This window comes from Capra hircus, chromosome 3 (assembly GCF_001704415.2).
Source record: "Capra hircus breed San Clemente chromosome 3, ASM170441v1, whole genome shotgun sequence".
NCBI classification, from domain to species: Eukaryota; Metazoa; Chordata; class Mammalia; order Artiodactyla; family Bovidae; genus Capra; species Capra hircus.
Window position 1 is genome coordinate 18,181,676 of NC_030810.1, and position 10,595 is coordinate 18,192,270.

Genomic DNA, 10,595 nt, shown 5'->3' on the forward strand with positions numbered 1-10,595 from the left:
CTGTCACTCTCCAGGACAGACGGCATAGACTCTTCCCAAATCTGGACAGCTTCAGATCCAGCTCGTAGGTATGGATTCGGGTATGGATGCCTCATCTAGTCATCACAGGAAAGTGAGATCCAGGAAAGCTTGGTGACTTCAGTGCAGGCACCTACCTGGCCTAGGGCACAGCAGGGAGATTGGACGGGCAGGCACTCTTCCACACTTTGCTGCAGTATTGGCAGGATGGACCCACTTCACTATTCCCTTGAGCTTCCTGAAGTCCTGACTTCCCTGACCCCTCATCTCTATCCAGCTTGGCTCTCTCTGCCCCTGCATATCTAATCTGTATCCCTACTTAGATTTCTAAGTTGCTTTATTATTGCTATTAGTAAGTGTTTAGTATACATTCTAAGCAAAGAGAATTTTATTCCTGCTGTACAGAAGGGGAAACTGGGGTTCACAGAGGTTAAGTGGTGTGCCCCAGGAACACAGCTAGTTGGTGGCAATACTGGGGCTGCAATCTGAGGCTCATCCTTGGCGACTGCAGTGTTTATCACGCTGCTTCAAATTTATGAGGGCCTTTCCTTTATTTCCATAGTGGATGGGGAAACGGAAGCAGAGAGGTTGTGACTTACCCAGGGTCCTGCAGCTACTCCGACTCCTAGGCAGTTGCCTCATTTACAGTCATTGATTTCCTTTCCTACTAGTTTTTTGCCCAGGGTCACCAAGGGGCATGCTCATGTAGATTCTGCCATCCCAGCCTCACTTATCCAACTGTTAATACACTCTCAGTAATGCTGATTTCCTCCAGGAGAAGCCCAGCTCCGCCTCTCTGCCTTCCTTTCTTCCTGCATCAGTGGTTGTTCATTCATTCATTCATTCGCAGATCAACTAGAGAAGGCCCACCCTGGGCTCGCCTTGACAGGATGTCCCAGATGAAGCTTTACAAATGAGTGGGAGTTAGCCAGCTTTGGGGGTCAGTGGGAGCAGCATTCAGGCAAAGAGAATGGCCGGTACAAAAGTATAGAGAAAATATGTGATATATACTTGGGGAGAGCAAGTAATTTGATGAGAAGATAAAGCTGGAGAGTTGGGAAGTGACCAGAAAAACCTTTCTAATAGTCAGTAATTACACCCCTGGCCTACCCAGCCCACCCTGTTTAAAACTGCACCTGCTTTACCAATTGATTTTCCGTAACAATCTACTAATGTGCTGCGTATTCATTTCCTCTGATGTTTATTATCCTGTCCCCACTGCTAGACTGTAAGCTCCTTGAGGGCAAGCGTGTGTATCCCCAGCACCTAGAACAGTACCGGGTAGGCAGGTGGTAGGCACTCAGCAAGTATTTATTGCATGAGTAAATCTGTGCTGGACTTGAGTGGACTCTGGGATACAGAGTTCAAAGGTTCATCTCTCAAAATGGTCAGTTTCATGCCAACAGTTACAACCGAGTTGAATGTAATGAGGAGGGCTTCTCGCAGAAGCGTCTCTGGCAGAGGGACCACAGGACAGGGTGAACTGTGCGCGGCATTTCCCAGGCAGGAGGAGGGGGTGGGGGTGCGCCGGGCAGCCTGCCGTCGTTTCCTGACTGGCCCCGCCACCTCCCAGCTCTCCATGCTGTTCACGGAGGAGTGCGACCGGGTGCGGGACCTGATGCACGTCCACTCGTTCAGCTACGACTTCCACCTGCGCCTCGTGCGCCAGCACGTGCTGGGCGCCCACGCAGTGCTGCGGCACGGCTACCACCTGACCACCTTCCTGCGTCACTTCCTGGCCCACCACCCGGATGGGCCCCACTTCGGCCGCAATCACATTTACCAAGGTCAGTGCCCAAGGGCAAGCCAGTGAACCTGGGAAAGAACAGGCCGCAAGCCAGGACTGAAGGGACCACTTCCGGGGGCCAGACCTTGTCTCTTGTCTGCCCTCTCCTGTGTTGTCAGTCGCCTCGTGTCACCTGGACCCTGTCCTCACCTTTCTGTCTTAAGTAACTCCCAGTCTGTTTCGTAAGTTTAGGTCCTGTACCCCGTGTGCCCTGAGCCGCTTTGTCCCACCTCCATGTCCCACAGGAGCTCCCCAGAAGAATCAGTCTGCTTGTCAGTCAGAGCCTCAGGGACTCCTGTCCTCCAGCCCACAGATCACTGTGTCTGTCTGGGGCTCAGTGTCTCCTGTAACTCGCCTCTCAGGGACCCTGGAGCTGCCCACCCCGCTCATCGCTGCCCACCAGCTGTACAACTATGTGGCCGACCACGCCAGCTCCTACCACATGAAGCCGCTTCGGATGGCCCGGCCAGGAGGCCCGGAACACAACGAGTATGCCCTGGTGTCGGCATGGCACAGGTAAGGCGGGGTGGGGACAGGTGGAGCTGGAGGCAGGGCCATCCCCGCAGTAGGAGGACCCGTGTTCTCTTAGGCTGAAAGCATGGGCCCCTGGCTTCATCAGAACCTCAGGCTTGACGTCTCCCCCACCCCCACTGCTCAGCTCTGGCTCCTACCTCGACTCTGAGGGACTTCGTCACCAGGACGACTTTGACGTGTCTCTGCTTGTCTGTCACTGTGCTGCACCCTTTGAGGAGCAAGGCGAGGCTGAGCGGCACGTTCTTCGGTCAGCAGATCCCCTACCTTGAACGTGACTCTTGCCCTGAAGTGGCCCTGTCTGTCCTACTGTGACCATCACACTCCTACCCTCTCCCCACCCTAGGCTACAGTTCTTTGTGGTGCTCACCAGCCAACGAGAGCTGTTCCCCAGACTCACTGCGGACATGCGCCGGCTCCGGAAGCCGCCCAGACTGACGCCTGAGCCAGAGGCTCCTGGGAGCTCAGCCAGTAGCCCTGGGGAGGCCTCCGGGGCCAGTGTGGCCCCTGGACCAGCTCCCCTCTTCCCCCCATTGGCTGCAGAGGTGGGCGTGGCACGGGCACGGCTGGCTCAGCTGGTCCGACTGGCTGGAGGGCACTGCCGTCGGGACACCCTTTGGAAGCGCCTCTTCTTGCTGGAACCACCAGGACCTGATCGGCTGAGGCTAGGGGGGCGCCTGGCCCTGGCCGAGCTGGAGGAGCTCCTAGAAGCAGTCCATGCCAAATCCATTGGGGACATCGACCCGCAGCTGGTAAGGGGCTGGGGTGGGTGCTTGGAAGGCCGCCAGCAGCCAAGGTGAAGGTTGCGGGAGTCTCAGAGGCGGCTCCGGGACAGCAGACCCATGCCTGTGGGCCTCCCCCTCCAGGACTGCTTCCTGTCCATGACGGTCTCCTGGTACCAGAGCCTGATCAAGGTTCTCCTGAGCCGCTTTCCCCAGAGCTGTCGCCATTTCCAGAGCCCAGACTTGGGGACTCAGTACCTGGTAAGTTTCCTTGGCCTTCCTCTGAAAGAAATCCTCATTAGATGGAGGACAGGGTCTCCGTCAAGGAGCCCCAGCCTGACTACACAGGCTCTGGAGGGAGGCTGAGATGGAGTGCCTACACAGGTAGAGGAGGAAAACTCTTCAAGCACCAAGCCATAGGCTGTGACTCACTGAGAAGAGAGCTGTGCTCTCAGGACCCTCAAAGGCACAAACCTTGGCTAGTGATCCCAAGGGCCAAGCTCTGGAACCTCATAAGTGGTTAGTTCATGTAGGTTCAAGTCCCAGAAAGGACTTCTTGGGCTTTCAAGACTTTTTATCAAAGTGTGGTCCTCGCACCAGCAGCGTCAGCCCCACTTGGGAGCTGGCTGAAGTGCAGACCCAAGGCCCCTCCCCCAACCTGCTGGCCCAGAAGCTGTTTTTCCACCATCTCCACAAGTGATTAATGTGCACATTAGACTGATAGATTGCTGGGAAGGGCAGTGGAGAGAAGAGAGTTATGGCAGTGGGCACTGGGGACTGGAAGACTCAAGGATGGGCCCAGTTGAGAGCAGCAGTTCAGGAGGGGTAAGGTTCAAGAGGCTTCTGAAAAAAAAGGACTTGGCCCATGGTGAGGGGTCCTGCCACATGGTGCTTCTGGGGAAGACTTAGTTTCAAGGTGTGACAAAGCATCACCCAGAAGCTGAGGCTAGTTGGGGTAAGGCTGCAGTAGTGCGGCGAGTGTGAGCAGATGGGGGTGCTTCTGTGGGTGGCAAGAGTGCTGGAGCAGGAATGGGTCTGGGGGAAGGGCGATGAGTTGAGTCTGAGGCCCAAGAGGACCTTGCAGGACCACAGTCTAGAATGTCTATGGACATCAGGGATTAGAGCTCAGGAGAGGGGTGTAGGCAGCACTTATATGCACAGGAGGTCACTGAAGCCCCAGGCATAGAAGAAACTGCTTGGGGAGAGATCACAAAGCTGAGCTACAGGGACAGACATCCGGGAGGCCAGACGCGCAAAACCCAGGAGGCAAGGAGGACTCTCGTCGAGGGGGGAGAGCCCCCCTTTGTTGCTGGGCTTCAGATGTTGATGCCAGCTTGTGTAGGGCCTTCCAGTCAAGGACCACTCCCCTCATCCTGACGTCCTGCACAGGCTGACTGGGAGCCAATAAGGAGAAGCAAGGTTGCAGCGCAGGTGGGGTCAGGTGGTGATGAAAGCCGGCCTTCCTCAGGCTGGTCCCGCCTCCAGGATGCCCTCGTGGAGGGTCTCTGCCTCACTGTCCATCTCATTGTGTCTGTGTCTTTAGGTTGTGCTGAATCAGAAGTTCACGGACTGTTTTGTGCTAGTGTTTCTGGACTCCCACTTGGGAAAGACGGTGAGAACAGGGGTGGGGGGCTGTTGAGGGGCTTTGTGTCAGCCCTAGTGGGAGGCTATACCCCAAATGCTCTACCCCAGAGCCCGCTGAGTGTGGGGAGCCCAGCTTCCTGGGCCCAGACTGCCCACCTCTCACCACTGCACTCTCTCCCTGTTCCTTAGTCTCTGACGGTGGTTTTCCGAGAGCCCTTCCCTGTGCAGCCCCAGGACAGCGAGAGCCCCCCTGCCCAGCTGGTCTCCACCTACCACCACCTGGAGTCCGTCATCAACACAGCCTGCTTCACCCTCTGGACCCGCCTCCTCTGAAGGACAGGCCACTGAATGTCCTCGAACCATGGCTGTATAAGGTTGCCCACTTGAAATCTTAGACCAGCCCTTCCAGGTCCCTGGGCAAGACTAGACACTGAGGGACGCCAGAGGTCGTGTGACTGTGTCTTGGGGGCCTGTAGCAGGAGCTATGCTCCCTAAACACTTGCTGCCACTGACCAGCACAGGGCTCCAGAGGGTCCACTCACCTCCTGAGGTGCCCATGTCCTCTCAGGTCCCTGGGCCCTTCTAGAAGGAGACTCCTTTCTGCTCACCTGGCTGAGTCTGGGAATTCTTCATATCAGGTGGCAGGTAGACCCCTTAGAGCTGCTCTGCCTGAATCCTGTCCGATACCCACTTCCCCCACCCCCATCACGAGTCATCTGATCATCAGTTCCCACTGGGACATCATTGCCAGACAATTGCCATCGAGATAAGACACCTCCGTTCGAATCCCAGCTCTGTGTTTGAAGCAGCTGTGACCGTGGGCAAGTCCCTTGGCCGCTGTACCCTTGGTTTCTCGTCTGTACCCAAGGAGCACGGACACAGCAACACCGGCACAGACTGGAGGACTTGAACACAAGCTGCATGGCCCTTCTCTGCAGGAGGGAAGAAGCCCGAAGAAACCGCAGAGTTAAGACACTGTGTGTCCTCCCCTGCCCCTTCCAATAACATACACACGTGGAAACGTCAGCAGGGTGTCTTTAATTAGAGGAGACTCAGTCATGCTGCTCACCGTCCCAGGGGCGTGTGGCTGGAGCGCAGGACCTCACTGGCCAGCCTGCGGGCGGCCCCTCATCTCCCAGTATGAACGCAGCCAACTCAGGCCCTCTGCTGTGTCTCCTGAGGGGAGCGGGCGCGCGGCATCTCAGGCCGTGAGGAGGAAGACAGCCCCTGTCGACAGTGTCCCTCCAGAGGCCCTTCCCTGGGGCCAGGCTCAGCCCACCCTCACCTCGAGGCTGGTACTCGCAGCCCACGAAGCCTGTGTAGCCTTCATCTTCCAGCAGTTGGAACAGATACGAGAAGTTGAGCTCTCCGGGGCTGTCGGGTTCCCCCCGACCGGGGACCTGTGCCACCTGCACGTGCCCTGGGGGTAGATGCTGGGGGTAGAAAGAGTGGAAGGACAGGGGAAGCCTCATGGCAGGCCAGGAAGAAGCCGAGAAAGGGGCCCTCACCAACAATGGGCAGGAACTCTCGCACGTTCCCTGTCAGGTTCCCATCCATGATCTGCCAGTGGAATAAGTCCTAGGGCAGAGATCCCCCAGTCAGAGACCCTGCAGCCCACACCACTGTCCCTGGATTTGGAGAACACGGCCCTCTGAGAAGCACACCCTCTCCCCCACTTACCATCTGTAGCTGGAGGTTGGGTCTTCCCACCTTCTGTAAGATGGCTGCCGCTGGGAAAGAAACCCGGGAGAGGGGTCGTGAGACTCAAGGAGGGCTGGAGAATCAATGGACAGGAGGCGGCCGGGGGTTGGGGGCCTACCCTGCTGGGGCGTGTCCAGGAAATACCGGGGGTCCGTGATGCGGGTGTTTATGGGCTCCAGCAGTCCCACGAGGTTCTCCTAGCACCAGGCCAGATCTATGAGTAGAGCTCTCCCCAAGTTCGACCCCCTCAGTCAGTCACTGTTCAAGCCGATCCCCAGCCCTTCTGGCCTCGGCCAGGGCCCAGCCTTGTGCCTCACTGCGCTCCCTACTGTGCTTCCCCTCCACATACATACATGCATGAAGTATGTGTGTCAGTATGTGTTTTCACTGTCTCATGTGCGTGCTCAGCCATGTCCAACTCTATGCGACCCCATGCTCTTCTGTCCATGGGATTACCTGGGCAAGAATACTGGAGTGGGTTGCCATTTCCTCCTCCAGAGGACGTTCCTGACCCAGGGATCAAACCCACATCTCCTGCATTGGGAGGCGGATTCTTTACCACTGTGCCATCTGAGAAGCCCCTTTCACTGTCTCACCTGAGCCAAAACCTCAGCTGCGTGCCTGAGGTTCTCCAGGAAAACTATCTCCATTTCACCCCTGACCGCGGTTCTGTCAGCCCCCTTGGGCACTCGGCCAGCCATCAGGTGAATCCTGTGGGGAAAATGGGGCTGGAGGGGGGCTGTGGAGTCCATCCTCACCGAAGAAGCCTTCACACCCATGCTCGCTGGGTACTTCTCTTCCAGCTGCCCTCCGACTGCACCAGCCTCCCGTCTCCCCAGGTCCCCAGTGAGACCACCTGGCTGTGGTGCTCAGGCCTCCCGGCGCCCTCAGACACTTGTGTCAACCTAAGACCGAGGCTTTTCCCAGATTCCTTCTGAAGGCCCACCATCCTCCTGCTTCAGAGACCACAGGCCCTCACGCAGCCCCTTCTGTACATCCAGATTCTCCTTTTCCATGGCCCTTCTCCTCAAGCCTCACCTTTAAAAAATTACTTTGACCCTTATGCTCAGGTATTCCACGCTGCTTGTCTCTCCTCCCTGCATCTGTTTCTTAGCTGCTTCCCATCTGTTTTCTGCACACACACTCCTCCCTCTGCCCCATAACTGCTTGTTGCCAGTTCCTTCGCAGTCTGGTTGCCCTGTGCAGGATTTGACATTCACCTTATCAGCCCCACTCTGAGTCCCCCACCTTCTCCCTTCACCGCCTCATCTTTCTCAGTCACCTCCAAAGCAGACAGACTTCACCTCCAGCCTCATAATCTCTGCAGAATACACCAAGCCCCGGGGGCGTGTGGCTACTGCACCGCTGCCTGGAATGCTCCTTTGGTCAAGCAAGCACCCACCCCGGAGACCCAGTTCAACATCACTACCTGTTATGAAGCTTTCTCTGCTCCCAGAGTCTCCTTGAACTGACTGGGTTATGTCCCAGGTCATACTGAGTTCCCAGCATGAGGTGAGCAAGAAAGAGTTGCAAACTGAGAGTGACGTACACACAGATGAAATGCAAAAAGGCAATTTACAAGGGACCAGGACTAAAGAGGCAGAGACGGGAGTACCCCTGAGCCTCTTCTCTCGCGGATTATGGGGGCGGGGGAATGGAGAGGGGAGGTTACCTGGAACAGCCCAGAGCCTTAGCGTACAGCACCGCCTGCTCCAGCCCTTCTCGGAAGGCCGCCTGCCTCCCGGGAACAGCCCCCAGCCCATTCTCCCCCTTCTCTCTGTCTCCTGCGGAAAGAAGGGGCCTCAGCTCCCTGCTCCTTCCCCACTGCCCCACCCTGTCCCGGCCTGGGCCCTCCCGGCGCACCTGGGGGCGTGTTGATTAGCACCACTCGTAGCCCGGCTTCCCGCGCTGCGCGCGCCAGCGCCTCCGGCGGCTCCGCATACGGCCAGCCGATCTCGGCTGCTTCGAAGCCCGAACTGCCCGCGGCCCGGAGCCGCGCGGGAAAGCCCGACAGCTCCGGGAACAGCCACGACAGGTTGGCCGAGAAGCGGAGCGGAGCCATGGCTACTCGAGAGCTCGCGCGGGGAGGAGTCCCCGCAGCTAGAAGGCTGCAATGGCGGGCAGGGTCGAGCGGGGACTTGAGGGCCCGCGCTGCCTGCACGGCCGGGGAAAAGACTGGAGGGCCGCACTTGCGGGGCGGGGCGGGGCGGGGCGGGGCGTGGAGGACCCGGAAGTGGTGGAGGAACCCGGCCCGGCCGCGCGGGGGCGCACTGGCGCCGCGAGCTGGGTGCCGGCCCTCTCCCGCTGGCAGACCCGTGGGTGGTAAGGGCCGCGGACCTGCCAGAAAAGTGCACTTTTCCGGACGGGAGAGGAAGGCATGGCGAGGGGTCGCGGGCCCAGTTAGGGTGAAGGAACGTGGACGCTAACAAACGCTTGGTGTTTACCTTCATTATAACCAGAGTATCTGTTCATTAAAGAACTTTTGATAGCCATGTGCCGCACCACTCAGCCGTTAACTTTCCTGTACAGGGCAAAAACTCAACACGTACAGTCTTGTCCTAGAAAACCCTGATCACAGTGTATATGAGGTCTTATGGCATATTATTTCGTTTTCCCAGAGAAAATCTTGAATTAGCTGCTCGTTCCGCACCTCAACAGCCTAGAATTGATCATGCTTACAGGGGTTTCAAAGTGTGTGTGTGTGTGTGTGTGTGTGTGCTATAAAAGCTCTTTAATGCACCTTTTGGTTCCATCTCTGAATCGTTTTCTCAGGTTCCTCTTGTAGGTACAAAGTTCAAAGTCCCTTGTAAGGCAAACTGCCCCCACCACTGGACTCCGCACCGAGCGGCTGTGGGCGGCCTGTCTCCCTCAGCCCCAGCTGATTGGGCCACGGAAAGACATCTAATCAAGCGCAGCCAATCCATAGACGGGCCCGAGACCCTTGTCCAGTTTGTAAAGCTGATCTGGCCAATTAGATTCCCTCTTGGAGCGTTCAAACAAGGAAATCCTGAGAGCCAAGTAAGCGATGGGTTTGGCAGATGGTTCTGGCTGTACAAAATAAATAAGCTGGAGTCAGGTGGTGAAGAAAATTAGAACAGAGAAAGAAAATAACCGAACACTAGGAGTAGGTGTAGCACATTGTGATACCGCTGCTTTAGAGTTCCCAGGACTGACCAAACCCACGGCAGCTCCCAGGTCTACGCTTCCTCAGGCCAGGATGTTTAGACTTTCCCTGGTTTCTGTGTCTGTAGTTTCCTGGTGTTTCTTCAGATCATCCGAATAGGTTTATTTCAGCCACACTAACCCAACTGAATTGGCACATTCCAGGTTGGGATTACATGGTGAAAAAGTGGGACCATACTTAAGTTTTTTATGACTGTGCTAACGTGCTGTGGGTGTCCGACTCTGTGCGCCCCTATGGACTGCAGCCTGCCAGGCTCCTCTGTCCATGTCCATGGGATTATCCAGGAGAGAAACCTGGAGTGGGTTACCGTTCCCTCCTCCAGGGAATCTTCCCCACCCAGGGATCGAACCTGTCTCAAGTCCATCTGGCAGGCTGAATTTTTAGCAGGAGCTCCACCTTGGAATGGCTTCTCAAAAATGTAATTTTGCACTCAGATGGCACATGCGTAGCAGTCATGTTGATCTGCTCTCTGTGCTAACTTTGACAAAAGGCAACTTGAAGTGCAACACCAGGAGAACCCAGTGTTCCCTGTCTCCTGTCACTGCCCACTTGCATCCCAAGTCAGGCTCACCCAGCCACCCCAGGCCCAGGCTGAGAGTTAAAGTTAATCCCAGTTCCTGGCAGGTACTGTGTCTTCAGCACTGCCTCCACGAACAGACGGATGTCAGCTCACCTGAAATCAAATCACTTAATTTCTTGCCCCTCTACTTTATGCTTGGAACTCTGACTCTTCCGGGAACATGTTTCTTGGAAGAAAGTGAAAATGAAATTCACTCAGTCGTGTTCAACTCCTTGCGACCTCATTCACTATACAGTCTATGGAATTCTCCAGGCCAGAATGCTGGAGTGGGTAGCCTTTCTCTTCTCCAGGGGATCTTCCCAACCCAGTGATCGAACCCAGGTCTCCCACATTGCAGGTGGATTCTTTACCAGCTGAGCTATCAGGGAAGCCATTCATGTTTCTTGGGCACTGTCCATTCAGGATATGGCCTCACTAAGTTTAACAGTTTAATCAATCTCAAGTTCAGCGTGTTTATGACCCACTGTTGACAATGTGGAGTGACATCTA

The 10,595-nt window shown here is 56.2% G+C and overlaps 2 protein-coding genes across 5 annotated transcripts in view; one reads left to right on the plus strand and one right to left on the minus strand.

Annotated features, from left to right (window-relative positions):
- Positions 1–5,667, plus strand: part of SZT2 (seizure threshold 2 homolog (mouse)) — a 51,970-nt gene extending 46,303 nt beyond the window's left edge. The window contains exons 66-72 of one of the 2 annotated variants that reach the window (XM_018042872.1): positions 1,592–1,805; positions 2,167–2,320; positions 2,463–2,585; positions 2,682–3,087; positions 3,202–3,318; positions 4,601–4,669; positions 4,831–5,667. In XM_018042872.1, the coding sequence (XP_017898361.1) occupies positions 1,592–1,805; positions 2,167–2,320; positions 2,463–2,585; positions 2,682–3,087; positions 3,202–3,318; positions 4,601–4,669; positions 4,831–4,974 (1,227 nt within the window). In that variant the 3' untranslated portion in view covers positions 4,975–5,667. Of the gene's footprint in view, positions 1–1,591; positions 1,806–2,166; positions 2,321–2,462; positions 2,586–2,681; positions 3,088–3,201; positions 3,319–4,600; positions 4,670–4,830 lie in introns of those variants that run through there. The other variant, XR_001917464.1, reaches the window with a different exon arrangement.
- Positions 5,661–8,541, minus strand: HYI (hydroxypyruvate isomerase (putative)). 3 transcript variants are annotated; one of them, XM_005709577.3, is made up of 8 exons: positions 8,206–8,541; positions 8,015–8,126; positions 6,939–7,053; positions 6,461–6,539; positions 6,322–6,371; positions 6,150–6,219; positions 5,927–6,061; positions 5,661–5,817 (listed from the first exon to the last, which is right to left on the minus strand). In XM_005709577.3, the coding sequence occupies exons 1-8, from the start codon at positions 8,402–8,404 to the stop codon at positions 5,744–5,746; spliced, it is 834 nt and encodes a 277-aa protein (XP_005709634.3). In that variant the 5' UTR covers positions 8,405–8,541; the 3' UTR covers positions 5,661–5,743. The 3 variants fall into 3 exon arrangements, with proteins under 3 accessions (XP_005709634.3, XP_017898393.1, XP_017898386.1); XM_018042904.1 differs by having other exon boundaries at positions 5,927–6,074; XM_018042897.1 differs by lacking the exon at positions 6,150–6,219 and having other exon boundaries at positions 5,927–6,074.